The sequence below is a fragment of the Cervus canadensis genome, chromosome 7, assembly GCF_019320065.1.
Source record: "Cervus canadensis isolate Bull #8, Minnesota chromosome 7, ASM1932006v1, whole genome shotgun sequence".
Taxonomy (NCBI): Eukaryota; Metazoa; Chordata; class Mammalia; order Artiodactyla; family Cervidae; genus Cervus; species Cervus canadensis.
In genome coordinates this window covers 82,224,599-82,242,191 of record NC_057392.1, presented here as the reverse complement: position 1 = coordinate 82,242,191, position 17,593 = coordinate 82,224,599, and the positions used below count along the sequence as shown (strand labels likewise).

At 39.2% G+C, this 17,593-nt stretch overlaps 1 protein-coding gene across 1 annotated transcript in view; it reads left to right on the top strand.

Annotated features, from left to right (window-relative positions):
* Positions 1–3,860: 3,860 nt before the first annotated feature.
* The window catches only part of IQCJ (IQ motif containing J), a 203,752-nt gene continuing 190,019 nt past the window's right edge, over positions 3,861–17,593 (top strand). The window contains exon 1 of the mRNA XM_043473394.1: positions 3,861–3,970. Within this exon, the coding sequence (XP_043329329.1) occupies positions 3,962–3,970 (9 nt within the window). The 5' untranslated portion in view covers positions 3,861–3,961. The remainder of the gene's footprint in view (positions 3,971–17,593) is intronic.

Sequence of the window (17,593 nt, the reverse complement as noted above, 5' to 3'; positions counted from 1 at the left end):
TGAACCCATGGACTATAGCTCGCCAGGCTTCCCTGTCCTTCACCATCTCCCAGAGTTTGTTCAAACTCATGTTCACTGAGTTGGTGATGCCAACCAGCCATCTCATCTTCTGTCATCTCCTTCTCTTCCTGCCTTCAATCTTTCCCAGCATCAGCGTCTTTTCCAGTAAGTTGGCTTTTCACATCAGGTAGCCAAAGTATTGGAGCTTCAGCTTCAGCATAAAGGACAGAAGATGTCCCTCCACATTTTTTTTTTTAATGGCTGTACCTTGAGGCTTCCAAGGTTTTAGTTCATTGACCAGGGATTGAACCCAGCCCCTTGGCAGTGAAAGCCTAGAGTCCTAACCATTGGACTGCCAAGGAATTCCTGAAGTATTATTTTCAAAATGCTTAAAAGCATTAAACACTCAGTTGTGTCTGACTCTTTGCGATCCCATGGACTGCAACACTTAATTTTCATCTCCCTCACTGGACTGTGAGCCAAATGAGGGCAGGAGCCACCTGCGTCTTGTCCATTGCCGTGTCCCTGGCACCTAGCTGGGAATGTGGGAGACGTAGATGCTAAAAACAAATAAACAAACTTGTGTAACGGCCATCGAGGCACGTGGCATGCATACTCGGGAGAAGGCAGATGACTAAGACATTGCCTGTTTCCACAGGTGAATGGGGTCTTGAGGGTGAGTCGACGCTTTTGATTATTATAATGTGAATGACTATTTCTTGATGTATCAGGAGTTTTTAAGATTTTTGACTCTCAGAGTGACTTGATCAGGTAGGTATTTTTTCTTTTACAAAGGAGGAAGCAGTCTGAGGAAATTTAAATGGCTTAGCTGAAGACCCACTAGGTAGACCATCTTGTCTTCAAACTCAAGTCTGTGTCTCCAGCATTTCTGCAGTGCCACCACCTGTGAACATTTGTGCTATTCCTTCTCTTCGTGCATCAAGGACAAGCTTTTCGGATCTTCTTAACTAGAGAACTAGAGGAGAGAGAAATCATTTAATTTTTAGTAGAATTGTTACATGAAGAGATTTATATTTTAGTTGGTCACAGGAGCTTTGTCTTCAAAATACCTGCCAGGCTGGTTTTCTTCCTGAGTGAATGCAGAGCAGTCCAGTGGAGAGGAGGCCAGGTGAGCCGTCCCCGCTGAGCTATTCTTACGGTCACCGTGGGTGGGCTTGTGGAACACAGAGTGAGCTTGTGCTGAGGGAGGGATGGGGTGGGCAGGCAGGCTGGCCATCTGAGGACAGTGTGGCTGTTCTCCTCCTACATCTCTGAAGAGTGGCCTGGACTCTCCTCCACCCTCAGAAATTAGCAGCAGAACCTGGAGGAGCTGTTCTGGAAAGCGCAAGTCCACCCTTCCAGATCCTCACACTCATTAGAAGGGAACTTGCCGTAGAGGGGGGTGGCACTGGGTGACAGCCTGGCTTCTGGCTGTGTGACCACGCTGGCTGAAGGTTCCAGTAAGTCACTTACTAGGGGGTCCTCTGGGGCTGGAGCCGAGGCAGTTGCTGGAGCAGAGGAGGGAGGGAGCCAGTGGATAACGTGCTTGTTTCCACATTCTGAGTTCCTCAATGGTCCCCTGTGAAGAAGTAGAGAAGGAGAGGCATGCAATGTTGGTTTCCTAGCTCCTTACGCTAAAGCTTCACCCTCACGAAATTCGATTTGCTGAGTAGGCACTTTAAAGCAGTGAGGTGGTAGAAAGGAGAATTCTGAGTTCTGACCCCAGGCTTGCTGTTGTGTGGGTGCCAGTGTAGCATAGAGCTGCCTCCCTCAGAGAGCGAGCACATATGTTTTGGCAGAGAAATCACAGACTCAAAGCCCGCCCTGCCCTCTCATTCGACACATAAGGAGATAGAGGCTCAGAGAGGTGGTATGAATGAACCAAAATATCTGTGCTTTCTTTAGCCTTTAGCTTTGGCTTCCAGATCCATTCAGAACCTGCAGAGCCAGGCTCTAGGGCACGCCGAGGCCATGTGGGCCTTCTCCTTGGCGTGGGATGAGCAGACACCGCGTGTAGGTTGGCTCCAGTGGTTCTGCACTTGAGTCACAGCAGTGAATGGGATGCCCTCCCTTCAGTTACTGGAGGGCTGGTCGCAGTCATCTTGAATCACCCTTACTTCTGTGTGATGGAGGAAGGACCCAATCAGAATCACCTAGGGGGAGCTTCCAAAACACATGCACAAACTCTGCTTGCCTCTCCTTGTCAAAAGTGCACCCAAAGGGAAAAAGAGTTTGTGGTGAGCCTAGATGCTGATAAGTACTCTGGTTGTGCTCATCCCTTCCTGACACCCACTGTGGTCCTGCAAGACAATGGTGAGCATCTTGAGGGGGGCCTTGTCTTAAGTGTCTGCGCCACCAGCTGGAGTGTCTCATTCACTACATGTGTGTTGAATGGAAAGATGAAGCAGATGGCATTGAAGAGATAAGAAAAAAAAGACTCCTAAACAGAAAGGACTGGGCCCTGAGATGTGAGGAGGCTGGGAAGTTTCTTGGTCAATACGTGTTTATTGAGCCCGGCCATCTTCAGCTGTCTTGCCATCGACCCTCTTATCAGTATACATAAACACTGTTCTGCCCTTGACCTCAAGAGTTAAAATAATAAATAGCTTAATTGGTCCTCATTAATTCTACTTTGAATTTATTACAGATAAACATGGCCTTGAAAAGAATCACTCCCACACTCAGCCCATGCGTTTTATCCCAAACCTCCCAAAGGTGCACGGGTAGTAAAACAAATAAAACCGGCCTCCCACCTCCGCCCTCCCATCAACAGCACATTTGCTATCGAGTCCAGGCAAATGGCCATTTGCAAGGTTGGATGAGTAGTTAAGCCACACAGGCACGATGTAATATGACAACATTCTTCACAGTAATATCGTCCTTCTCCTCATTACATTTGAATATAGATTGCCAGTGTGCGAGGCTTCCAACCTTGCTCTCTATGTGTGAGCTGAGGAGTTCTTCAGACAAGGTGAAGCCCGCATGTGCTTCCCAGGAGTTATTAGCCTATTTGTAAGCCTAAACAAAATCACAGCTATTGTCTCTAAGAACTTAATTTGCCAAAGCTCTTTTCTTCCCATCCTTAATTATGTATATATTTATAGACTTGAGCCACCTGCCTGCTCGGTGCTCATCTATAACTGTATCTCTTACGTGGCACTTAATGGCTCAGGGCGCTTCCTTTATACTCTTTTTGCTTCAAACTCTACATTTAAATATCTGTACTCAGCTCAGCTTCTGAGTATTAAAACATTTTTCTCCACTTCCTTGAAAAGCTGCAAACAAACCTTTTCGCATTTTATCTGGACCAAACAGTAGTGGTGTTACACAAGAATCGAGAACTCTGTAAGTAAATCTGTGTGTTCATATGACTAAAGTGCATTATAAAAAGAAGCAATAAATCCAGTTTTCTACATAAAAGGAATTAGATTTTCCAGTTTACCTCTGCACTGGGATTAATAAAATGTGCAACAAATAGCTGATGGAATGATCCATTTGAAGTTTGTAAAGGCATCTTGGGAAGCTGGCAGGAGTAGCCTTTTTATTTTTTTCAGAGAAAGGGTGCCAGTTAATTTTTTGATTCAGTCTTGCTCCTGAATGACTGTTTTAAAATGAGCTGAGAGACGGCTACCTGCCCATTTCTGCATGGCTGAGCAAATTCCCCCGTAAATCCAAGTTTCTCTTCATTTCCATCACTATACGTCTCCAAATTACAGAGAATTCATTCCTGAGCTGGAGAGGTGCCAGAAGTTTCTCATCTAGCTGTCTGTGGGCTGCCTTTTTCTTTCCCCTCTTTGAGGCTTTCTGATGCTTAGAGTGAGCTCAACTCAAAGGTTTCCAGCCTCACACTCGCCTCACATTCCCCCACAGTCACACCGAGCTCTGGGATTTGGAGGAAGAACCGCGTGCCAGCATCGATTCACAGGCTCCTTTTACCTGCAGGTGTTCCAGAAACTTCAAAATGCGTCTGGTAATGTATTTGCTCCTCTTAACATGCCACTTTGGCATGCATTATATGCAGCTGCTTATTATTTTTTAAAAAATCTGTCTTCTGAATAACATGCATGCTAAAATGTTAAAGGGGGCTTGGAGGACAGTGTAAGCTTAATTAATGCCTAGGTGTGTGTGTCTGTGTCCTTGTTAATGTAAGCATGTTGACATAAATATGTATTATTTATGGACACATTTGTCTGCAGACAGATTTCACTAAAGGGATCTCATTGAAAGCACTACTTTTTATGTACATCCAGGTTTTCTAATCAGATCTGTAAACATCTCACACGGCAGCAAGTAGAGGAAAAACACGGTTTTCATCCCTATGCAAACGGCATGTTTTAGGCACCTTTTTGAAAAACCCTCCTTTCTTTCTTAAAAAAGGTGGTGTGTGTGTGTGTGTGTATGTGTGTGTGTGGGCAGGGAGTGTTGCGTTTTTGAAAATTTGGAGAGAAGAGTTATCTTGCTGCTGCACGAAAATTTCTACCCCATGTTACCTGCCTTCTTAAAACTCAGTAATCACGGAGGGGAAGAGATGTGGTTCTGCTTCAGAGTAACCCCATGGGGATGCTGAGCCGCAGTGTTCAGCAGGCATTTTAGGCACTCTAAATACTGGTGCTGGAATAATAAGTAGATGGGGTAAATTTGCTATTGCCGAGTCCTGCTCTGTTTCCTGGCTTGGAGAAATTGCATTCACACTGTACATTTAGGATGTGCATGTGTTTATTGAACTCTAGTAAAGCAGCATGAGCGTGTGGGCTCATAAATCACATCATTTCTTTGCCAGTACTGGGTGCTAGCTTCTAAAATTAAGAAATTATTAGCAATTAATAATACATTCAGCATCCCTTGTCTCATTGGGTGAGATTTACATCCTGGGGACTTGCTCTTCTAGTTATAGAGACAGATGATTTAAGGTTCAGACTTAATTGCTATTTCAAATCCTTTAGCTACAAAGATGCTTGCAGTACTTTATTTAAAAGACTTGTTTTGAAAAATGTGTATGTATATTTCTCACTGTGGTGGTGAGCTAATTAGGACTGTAATGTGCTATGCATTTAAGATAAACAACTTCTCTTGAGTATTGCTCACTTGTAGAATAAGATTTGCTTTCTTGTCTTCATATTGTAATAATTCTTTCACTTTGCATTCTGTTCTTGCTGTTTGAGGGATCAGTAATTACTAATTGTTGTGAAGATAAGAAAATAATGTAGCAACTCAGAATTCACAAACAAAAGTAGGTTGAATTAGCAGTTTTCTGAGAAATTAAATGAAGCAGATTTTCACAAGTGAGTTTCTAAGTGTACAGTAGGTATTGATATTTGCAAATGGAAACAACTTAAATGTAAACTTAAGTATACCAGGTTAGGATAGTGTTAATGCCATCTTGTTGTAGCTACTTACCATATTTAAAATGAGATAGTAAACAGGTTAATTATTTTATATTGGTTATTAATTACTTTACTTCATGATATTGATTATAGACAAATTAATTTTAATTTGCTTTGAATTTGAGATGACTGTAAACTTTGGTAAAATAGCTTACTGAATTGTAACAGTGAAAAGATATATTCTTGAAAATTAGTGTGAAAATCACTGTTACTTTTTAGTGTTTGAGATCTAATGTTTTATCAGTTATACATCTGTATACTCACAGAGGATTATATGTATTTCCAAAAATGTTGCATAAATTTTAATACTTATTTTTATCAGCCATGTTCAATTCATAATTGCTCAAACAGTACAGTAAAAATGCATTTCATTATGTTCAAATGATTCCTTGAAAGAACATATTATATTAGAAGCCATTAAAAACCTGTGTTGCCTGTTAATGTTAGACTTGTGTATTGTTCTATGTGTAACTGATTTTAAGTATTATTCATTTCCAATATTTAAATACATCTAATATTGTGACCTGTTTGATGTAGAAATCTTGTCTCTGAATGTGAATAACTTGATGAAGTTCTCAAATTGAATGTACAGGATGACTGAAGATTTAGTACTTTTTTTGTATGTATTGCAATATGCATTAATGTAATATACAAATATTAAGCTTTGTAAAAACATTCATTGCATTCAACCACAATACAAAACCCTTTCATCTTACTTTTGAAGTTGGTTATTTTGTTTGAAGTCAGTTTCATAGGCATAAAAAGAGGTTTTATTTTTCTGAGTTTGTGTGGCACTGTGTGGCAACAGGAAAACATACAATGCCATTTTGTAGGGAATATTATGTGTACCAAATAGAGGAAAGAATGCCACATTCGCCATCTGTCTCTAATTATGATTTCCTACTGGCTTTTAGATGTATCATAGATCTGGTCTTTATTTTATAAAACAGATTTATCTTACCTATAATACCTAAAGTGATTGAAAAACACTTACCTCATAGAATAATTTCTCTGTTGTATGACTGAGACTGTCTTATGAAACAGTTCATTTTTTAAGGTTCACATATAGAAAGAAGCTATAAAAATATAATTTGTGGACTGACCATGCATCATGGCTGAAACATCCATCCTTTAAGTAAGCATTCATTGAACATCGCTTTGCCAAATCATAACCTGGCATTGAGTAAGTGGGTGGGTGGGGTTGGGAGGTCTTAAGAAAGAAGAGATGCTTTCCTGCTCTTTTCTTATTACTAATTGGAGAATATTTTACCCTACCTAGTTTCAAAATGTTTCCGTTCTTAGAGTCTGAAGTAGAGAGGAATGATCACAGTTGGGATGGATAGGGCAGACAAGCCAGGGAAACTGGAGGAGGTGAATTCTTAACCAAGTTTGAAGGCAGTTATTAGCAGCAATTGAAAGAAAGCAGAGAAATAGGCATTTTGCATGGATGGAAAAGAAATCTGAGTGGAAACAAATCATGTCAGAAGGAAAAAAGGTGATATTATATGGGGAAGAGGAACCACATTGGGAGTAACAGCAAGAGAAATTGAAAAAAAAAGTACAGAGGTGGGTATGAAATATTTCAAATTAATCTTTACTAGCCTTATTATGTCCTATGGAAAATTCTTTGAGCCAGTGAACATTTCTTCTATTTTATTCTGTCAACCTCTGTAAAGCAGCATTTCAAAATCTATGCAATAATGTTAATATTTCTTGAACATTACTCTGGACCAGGTACTATGCTAATACTTTAAATGGACTATCTCATATAGTCTTCATTGACTAATTAAAATATTCATCCTATATATGAAGAAATTGAGGTACTGAGAAGTTCTATAACTTGTCTAAGATTATACAAGGTCAGAAATGGGTGAGCTGGGATCTGAACCTAGACTCTGGAGCCCAACCTTCTAACCACTACACTTCAAAGCCCCTTCACTTCATCTTAGCTCCAGTTCCAGACTGGTGTGACCAGTTGCTGACTAGATGTATCATTTAGGTCCTTTGGTAACAAATGCTGAGACAGAATTACTGAGCAAGTATTTTACTGGAGGGTAAAGATAAAAGAGGAAGGAAGCAGAGCTGTGCAGGGAAAGTCTTCAGACCACAGTGCAGACACAGCCTCTTCCAATTCAGGGACAATCTCCAAAAGGAAGGCTACCTATTAGAGGAACCCCACATTGGACAGAAATGGCCAGGCCGAGTACCCCTAACCTGCTAAACCACTGACTGGAGATTCCCAGGAAGGAAGGGCATGGCTGTGTCTCAAAAGTTGAGGCCATTCCTGAATGTTCTGTAGCTGGAGGCTGTCAGCTTTCTCTGCTTCTTGCAACTCAACAGCAAGTTCTTTTTTGAAGGGTGATCTGTGATGTGCACCTCCTTGGCTGCCAAGGTGATGTCTATACAGAATATACCATCGAAACTCAGGGTGAGGCAAGCTCTGTACATAGGACAAAGAATGTAAGGAAGTGTTCACTTTCAGGGTCATGCAAGTGCAGGGCATGGCCTAAGAGTGAGTGCCTCCTTAGGTCTACACCCTATGTGCTTTGCTTGTCTTACCGTGGTCTTCCGAACCTCAAATTCAAGACACTTAGAATTTTGCTCAGATCCTCTTTTCCTAAACATTCCCTTCCTTCAGGGAGATCCATGGGTCCTTGTATCACTAATGTCTACCATCCAGTTTAGTCTCTCCACTGCCAGAGCATCATCTGAGTTAGATGCAACTCTGATTTATAATTCCAATGCTTAATACTGTTAATTAATTCTCTATAGCCTAGAGAATAAATCCCAAGCTAATTGCTATGGCACAGAAAGACCCTGTATGGTCTGATCTGATTTTGTGGACAGTGTGGACCCAGAGCTGGAGGAATTTCAGTACTCCAGCTAAGGAATAGGGGAAGTGTTGATTTGTATATACAGAAAGGTTGTATTTGATTTTGGGGTTGAAGGATGGGTAGGATTTTTTAGAGTTGAGAAGCTATTTCATTATGGAAGAGGCAGAATGAGGTGATTTGGGGCGATGAGGGGAATGAGCAACTTGGCTGGAATATGGAAGATATATAAGCGGTTAATGGGAAATAGGCCTGGAAAAATAACTCAGAATCAGTCAAAGAACTGTAGCCATGGAGCTTAAGTTTTTCCCCTTGAAGGTTTTGGAGCAGAAAAGTGACATGATGAAAATGATCTTGTATGAAGGTGATTGTGGCCTTGGTGTCAACACTACACCGGATGGCGAGTGGCCAGGAGTCCGGGAGATCAGTTAGAAGGGTCTTTTGGTATTCCAGGCAAGAGGAAGTGGATTCTTGAACTCAATGTGTAAAGAATGGAGAAGATGTGGGAAAATATGCAGTAAAGGTGAACAGGACTCCAGGATTAATTAAAGGAAGGGGTTTAAGGAAAAGAGTACTCAAAGACAACTTAAAAGTTTGAATTGGGTTCCAGGAGGCTAGGGTATGGGAGCCAGAAACGAACAGGGGGAAGCTTTTATTAAGGGAAGACAACAAGGGTCCACTGGCTGTGTGCACAATGGACCATCCCATTGATTCCCCCAAATAAATGACGTATAAGTCTTTCATTTTTGTCTCATCTCAGGCACTGCTTATTCCGCTTCTCAAGTTTTGACTAATATTTAATTCGCTGTCTTAATTCCTTGAACAAAAGATTGAGGTATAGAAGACAGAAGCTGTGTTTATAGACACCAACCATTCTGATAGAACTTAGATTCCTTTTTCTAAATTCAACTGTGAAAATACCTGTTTTGGACCCACACAGTTTCCAGCAGCTAGTTTGAGTGAATTATTATTATTATGCCTTTTTTTTTAAAGAAGGTGTCTTGGTTTCATATACACCTGATCCTGGCCAGTAGGACCAGCCTATCTCACTGACGGTCTTTGTTCATGGGGTAGATAGAAGAGCTAACTTTGTCTCATGAGATGCCGATATCTCCTCATAGAGAAGACCTGAGCCACTGCCTCCCACAGGAACAGAGGTTATTGATTTAACATAAACAGAAAAAAAGACTAAATTTCTTTGCAAATAAAATTCACATAATATAGGATTATGATGCATAATTGAAAACCCAATTTTCAGTGAAAGGGAAATAATGGCAAAGACATAATGCTAAATAAGCTTTAGGTACAGAAATGATAGTAGGTTTTTTATGGATTTGCAGTGTAATGTGAGGAGCTCAAAGCAAATATTTAATTGCCCTTAAAACTGAACAACATAGTAAAATTTGCATTTTCTTTCAGGCTTGCTTATTTTACTGTGTAGTGCAGGAAAATACTTGTGGTAATATTACATTATCAGCTGTAGTGTACAAAAAAAGTAAGGCTTTTAAGAACTGATCAAATTGACCTCCAAAGGCGACTAAGTGGCATATACAGTCAGACTGGTGACTAAGAACAGTGATAATCAAAGATAGGTTCTGGTAATGTGTTTGTTTTGTGATGATAACATTTTGTGATGATGCCTATTCATAAATAGGGCTACCAGACATAGAAATAAGGATTTATGTACTCTGACCTCTAGAATGTAACTCTATGTGAGTAGAAATCTTCTCAGTTCCAAAGGTAGATGTAGATATAAATTTTCCTGATTGCATTAAACAAGAAGTAATAAGACTGCAGCATAAAAGGGAGGGATCTATCTGTGTGGACTTGGGTAATTCTGTTCTGTACTGTCAGCCTTCAGGGCCGCAGTCTGTACTGGGCAATATTTAATCTTCGTGACAGGCTAAAGAGCTAAATACTATTGGTACTGCTCATTTTCCAGACGAGGAAACTATGACCAGAGAGGTTCAGTAACTTGTCCAAAGTCACACAGCACACAAGCAGCAGGGCAGATTTGAACCCAGAGCCTGAACTCACACACACTGCACCGGTTGTGGTGTGTGCGCATAGAGCAGTGATTGGCTGGCTTTCCCACCTGGAAGCCTCTTCTCTAAACTCCTCTCTTCCTTGCCGCTCTGCATATTTCCCTTGGCTCCTTTCTGTATGCATTAAAGAAGTACAGTTGTGAACTCAGGAACCAGCACCAGACTTCATTTTCTGATGGACTGATAGTGAACTGCTCACTGAGATAAAAATATGTTGCTGCCATAGTCTTGTGATATATGTTGTTGGAGTGTGAGCGTCCATCTGCTTCTCCTCACCCAACTATGTCACTTTTCTTAAATGGGCTTTGTTGATATTTGGAATTGGGGGACCTTAATTCTGCCTTCAATTCTGGTCCACACTGGACAATTTGAGCTCACTCTTGATGGGAGAGGACCAATTGCCACTCTGTGATCACATGCATGGGATTAAAAGTACATGAACATTCTAACCATGCAGAAGTCTGATGAAGGAAAGGTTAGGTGTGATACAGCCCCAGATAAGCCCTGTTTATTGACATCAATGACTCCGGGTTAGCTTCCTTATATTGACACATTTCATTCTGAAGACATGGTGTAGTAAAATCAACACAGGCTTCAGAACCAGACACGCCTGAGTACAAACCGTCCCTCTGTCATTGGAGCAAGTTTAATATCTTTGAGGAATGGGGATAATACTTTGTATTGCCGTGAGGACAAAGTAGTACAGGATCATTTCTGGCATAGAATAGGTATTTAACAGATGTGTTTAGCTCATCAATAGGAGTAGACACAGCAGTGGTTATAAGTACCTGATTCAGGATTCAAACTTCCTCAGTGCAAATCTGAACTCTGTCATTTAGCAGCTGAGTGATAGGGGATAAATACTTAATTTCTCTGTGCCTTAGTTTTCTGGTCTCTAAAATTGGAATAATAAAAGCACCTTCCTCTTAGCATCGGGAGGAGGGATGCATGACTTAATCTAAATAAAGCTCTTAGAGCAGTGCCTTGCATGCAGGAAGCACCCCATGAGTGTTAAGCCCCCTCTTTCTGAGCTTCAGTTCATTTCAACCTTGTTTCTTCTCAGAGCGAGGAGCCTGGCCATTCCTTACTAAGTAAACTTAAGTTTCTTGGTATCTAAGACCTACAAATATGTATTTTAAACCAGTGTCCTCTGAATCACAGATATCATGTACCTGATCAGCCTAGTGGCTTCTTATGCAGTCCACACCCATTGTTGGTAAAGGTCACATACTGATTGTGGGGGAAAGAATAGATTAGTAGCCACCTTGAGATGCCAATCTGTAATATCATCAACATTTTAAATGCACCTCTCTTTTGGCCAATCAGTGTTACTTCTAAGAATTTTCCTAGAGATGGTCTCGTATCATTGATCAAAGGCATGTGGTAGAGTCATTGCTTCCAGCATTGTCTGTGATATTAAAAACCTTTAAACAACTGAATATATATCCAGAGAAAAAGTTTAAATAATTGATGGTATTTCCATGCAATGGAATACCGCAGAGGAGATTTTAAAACTGTTAGGGCCATATAAGTGGATAGGAAAAGCTGTACAAACATACTTTTAGGAGAGGGAAAAAACACTTTTCAGAGGAAACCCTACCGTAAGAATGATACTATTTGTGTTAAAAATAGGTTAATGTATTTATATACATATTCATGTGCTTATTTAATCATAGAAGAAATTTCAAAATATATATGAGTAACTGTCAGTAGTGTTTGCCAATGAGAAGTAGAAATGTGCATTGAGTGAGCATCTTTACCTTTCACTGTACGTGTGCTATTTGAATTAACACAGATGTGTATTGCTTTTGCAATTTAAAAAATAGTCAAGACAAACTCCTTTCTTTCCCCTACCACTAGATATTAGTTTTTAAAAAGATTAGTCCTTCATACAAGTATAATCCTAAACTTTGGTATATTTTTGAATTATTGAGCCAAATGTCATCCTAAATTAAAATAGTATGTGTATCAACTCACTGCCAAAGCTCCAATTTGCTCCCAAGGAGCAGAATAGAAAATTACTAAGGAGATTTCCTAACATCAAGTCACAGGAGAACCTTAAGTCCTGTGGCAAAAATTCCTGTTATTTGAAAGTTCATGTACTTAGAGAGTAAACATTAAATCAAAGAGTAGTAGATGGGAGAAGGGAATGTTGAGTCAATAACGTTTCCTCAGGACTTGTTAAATTGAATGCTAAACATGGGGAAACGTTACACTTGGGATTTTTTATTTTTTTTGCATTAAGATTTTTCTGTATTTCTAGAGCTTCTTGCTCAGTCTTTTGCAAAATGCTATATAAAAGTTCCACTGCTTTTGGGTTTCAAGGGCAGAAGTAATTTGCATGCAGGGGTTAATCAAGATTCCTTGCTCTTTGTTCTTTTAAAAGTGCTGGCACATACATTATTTCCTCTGATACTCACAAATGAGGTATTTAAGACAAGTACTATAAAGCTCATTTTCTACATGAGGATATGAAGTTTGGAGAGGTTAAGTGAGAAGCTGAAGCCAGTCAGTGTGGACCCTGGTTGTATCTTGGGTATCCTTGCCACCATCTAGAGCAGAGCTGTGAAGCAGAATCACTCCTACGGTTGTGAAGTCGTTTTCGTATTTTTGTGAAATCACATCTCTTCTTGTTCTGGAAGACCTAGGAACGCCCAGTTGAACTCCAACCCCCACATTGTGAATTATAAATGTGCTCATTTGAATGATTAAGGGACATCTAATAAAATCCAGATGGATCCAGGTTCCCATTTTGATTCTACCCCTTGCTAGCTATGTACTAGCTGTTGTTCCCTTATCTATCAAAATAGAAATAATGATAGTATTAATCTTCCAGGGCTGCTCTTAAGAGTTTAAATAAAATAATGTATGATGAGTGCCTGACAGAATGCATGAAGCATAGCAAAGGGTCAATACATACAACTACAATAATAATTATTAATAATATTATAAATAAGTCAGAGTCCTGGCCAGTGCAGCAAGCATGGCTCTGATAGAGGCACAGAGTTTGTCCACCTGGAGGTGACTGCAGGAGCTACATCCCAGAGTGGACACCAATCAGTTTCTTTCCTTTTGAAAGACACCTTCGTGAAACTGCCAAGAATTAAGCAACAGCAAAAAAGTTGCCTAAAACTTCACTGAGCCTCAGTGCTCAAGAAGGGGCTTGATCTAAAGAGACTACCCCTAGATTGAAACAGAGTCCATCAGTTTATGATCCACAGTGAGATAAGGCAGGTAAAAAGACCCAGTCATCCAGGGCTTTAACAAAAGGATAGTCACTTCCCCTAAAAGAGCATTCTTGCCCTGGGATTTTGTCTTCAGTCTTTTAAATGTCAACTTCTTATATCAGATTTTAGGGGAAATCCAGAAGGCCAGAACTCAGAATCCACACAATGAATGATAAAGGAATCTATTTGCTGTTTAGCTTAAAAGTACTTTACTACTTCTTCTTTTGAATTTTTAAAGCTTATTTTTCTTTACTATGCAATAAATTTATACTTACTGCAGAAAATATGCAGGATCAAAGCATAAGGAAAAAAAGTCCTTAGAAGTATTATTCATATTTATTTTGATATGTAGTTATTGAAACTTTTATAAATAAGTATATTTATTTTTATAAAAACTGTAGAGCACTAAAGAAATAATTTACGGCCTTTCAAATCCTAACAGAATATTATGCACATAGTTCCATGTCTATGCATGTTTTTGTATAGCTTTGTTTTCAGTGGTTGCATAGTATTCTTTTGGGTATTTCATTATTAGCTAATATTTAGGTATTTCATTATTTAGCTGATCTTCTGATGTTGAATGCTTAGGTGTTTTCCTTCCTACACAAAAAATTTTCTTGAAAAATCATTATATAAATCTTTAATTATTATTAAAATAATCAATTCCTTTAAGTGGAGTTTCTAGGTTTAAGTGTAAATGCATATTTACGGCTTTGGTATCAAATTATCTGCCAGATAAATTTTGTCATATTAGTACAAGAGAGCATCTAGATCAATGACTATTTAAGTAAACATAACTTCTATTCATTTATTATAAAATAATACAATAATGATTAAGGGGCATCTAATAAAATCCAGATGGATCCAGGTTCCCATTTTGACTCTACCCCTTACTAGCTACTTACTAGCTATTATTCCCTTTAAACTTGCCTGTATTGTTGTTCCAATAATAGAATATTTTCTATTAATACCAATATCTCATTTTGGTTTTGTACTCCAAACATAATATATCCAAAAACTAGTGTGTTAATTGTACTTGAGAGGTTGGTTATGATATCAGTATAATATCATTAGCTTTTGAAAGAAATGTTATAACAGAAAATGTTGAAATAATTTGGAGGAAAACTTAGTACAAGCAAACTTATACTGGAGCTAATTAATTCCACCCACATATCCTTTTTAAAGTCTGAGAATAAGACAATCAAGAGTGTATAAACCCTTCCACTGTGGTTATCATCACCTCAGTGTTCTCTAGGGTTGAAAGTAACCCTGCCTGATCTTTTCTGTACTATGCTAGGATTCACGGTAGAAATGTGAAGATTGGAAACTTTTCAGTAGTAATCACTCTTGATGACACCAGCCTTGCTGTCAGAGTAATTCCTGCTGGAAAGAAAGCATCTGTGTTAATGGTCTAATAAACTGAGTTAGTGTTTCAGCTTGGCAAAGGATTAATTAGGGGAAGAGAAATTAACATTTATTTGGGTTCTTTATTTGACAGCCCCTTTATTATTACATTATGGCAATTAATATTCCCTATAAACCTATGAGGTAGGCATTACCAGGGGCATTTTACAATGAAGGAACTGAAATTCAGTCAATAAAGTGTCTTGCCTAAGGCCACAGAGCTGGTGAACTGCAAAGGTGGAATTTGAGCCTAGATTCCCTGCTTCTAGAGCCTGTGTTCTTTATACCGCTTCTTCTCACCAGCTACACAGCATGCCTGACTGTTCCTCTTCTAGAATATTCATTGTAAGCATGAATACACTTTTAAACAACTAAGCTGCAGTTTCCCTCTTAAAAATCAGTGTGTTAGCCAGACTTAGAGATTCAGTCCACCTATAAATGCTGTGTTAGTTAAGGTAATTTTGTAGGCCAGAAATAAGAAGTTCACTATCTTGTCTAACAATATATCCTGGGACAGAGGGGCTCTGGGTTTTTTAAGAGGCTCAGTAATTATGTTCAGTGGGAGAAAAGAACAGTGTTGCTTTCTAGAAAATTTTATTTTTATATAACCACCATCTACAAATGAACATATTTTTTTAGTGTGGTCCCCCAAATCCTTATCATTTCCATCACTTTTCTCTAATAGGATTTTGTATTTTTATCCTTTACCCAAATATTTAACTATTCTAACTCTTCTGCACCTTCTTGAGACAGCTTCTAAGAATGAGGAGAAAGTAAAATTTTACTGGAAATTTTAATCAGTGCCTGTGTACTAGACTTAGCACAATTTTTTTGCTTAAAAAGATCAGCATTGTCTTATTGAGAAGCATTAAGTAAAAGAAACCTGTAGTTTCTATCATGAATGAATACTCTGATTATCTCACTGCAGAAAGGGCAAGTGTTCTGTTTTGTTTTTTAATATTAAGGCTTGTATTAGCACAATTGAAACAGAAATTGAAGTAATGGGATGTCCATCAATTGCCGAAATAATTAGTTCAATAAAATAGTTTGTTGATTCAAGGGGGAAAGCTAGTTTAATAATGTTTAAATTAATTTGACTTAATTCAGTAATGAATTATCAAGAAGCTACAGTATACTAAAATAGAATAAGTAATATATACATCAAAAGTCTTACAACCTGATAGAGGAGTACATTCAGTTCAGTTCAGTTCAGTCGCTCAATCATGTCCGAATCTTTGCGACCCCATGGACTGCAGCATGCCAGGCCTCCCTATCCGTCACCAACTCCCAGAGTTTACTCTAACTCATGTCCATTGAGTCAGTGATGCCATCTAACCATCTCATCCTCTGTCGTACCCTTCTCCTCCTGCCTTCAATCTTTCCCAGCATCAGGGTCTTTTCAAATGAGTCAGTTCTTCGCATCAGGTGGCCAGAGTACTAGAGTTTCAGCTTCAGCATCAGTCCTTCCAGTGAATATTCAGGACTTATTTCCTTTAGGATGGACTGGTTGGATCTCCTTGCTGTCCAAGGGACCATCAAGAGAGGAGTACAATACCAATATAGAAAAAGCATCTATGGCAAACCGCTACATGAGATACAGCAAAGGTATATAATAATTTTAACAACAGTAGTAATCAATGTGTTGAGCACTTACTGTGTTCTAGCATATGCTTTTATTATACTTTACATGTATTAACTCATTTAATTCTCACAACAAACTTAACAAGAGAAATTTTTTTTACTATCCCCATTTACAGATGATAAAACAGAGGTAATAGGGAGGGATAAAGAGAGTCTCATGGAGATGCAATTAATTATGCCCAGTGAGGTGTGGGGTTCATTTTTTTGGGGGGAAAGATATGGAGAAAAGGTGACCTTCCAACTAAGATTGAGGGAAGAGGCCTAGATAAAAAGGCTCTGTTGCTGTTACTTTGTGGCTCAGTCATGTCTGACTCTTTGCAGCCCCATGGACTATAGCCTGCTAGGCTCCTCTGTCCATGGGATTTCCCAGGCAAGAATACTGGCGTGAATTGCCATTTCCTTCTCCAGGGGGTCTTCTCAGACCAGGGATTGAACCCGTGTCTCTTGCATTGGCAGGAAGGTTTTTACCTCTGAGCCACCAGGGAAGCCCACCTTAGAACACTACTCACTAGTGAAATGGAGAAGGAAATGGCAACCCACTCCAGTACTCTTGCCTGGGAAATCCTATGGACAGAGCAACCTGGTAGTCTACAGTCCATGGGGTGGCAAAGAGTCGGACACAACTGAGCGACTTCACTTTCACTAGTGAAAAGAGACGAACTATTGACATACACAATTTGATTCATCTCTAGAGGATTAAGCTGTGTGAAAAAAACTAATATCAAAGGTGTCCACACTATATGATTCCACTTGTATAGTGTTATTTTTTAAAACCCTTTTTGTTTTGTATTGGAGTATTGCCAGTTAACAAAGTTATGATAGTTTTAGGTGAACAGTGAAGCGATTCAGCGATACATATACATGTATCCATTCTCCCCCGACTCCTCTGTCATTCAGGCTGCTGTATATTCTACCACATCGAGCAGAGTTCCATGTGCTTTTATATGGCAGTCTTTTTTTTTTTTTTTTTTTCCATTTTTTTTTTTTATTCTAGTACTACAGTTTACAGCCATTAGATGATAAACAATAAAACATATGGCAGTCTTAAAATGACAAAATCA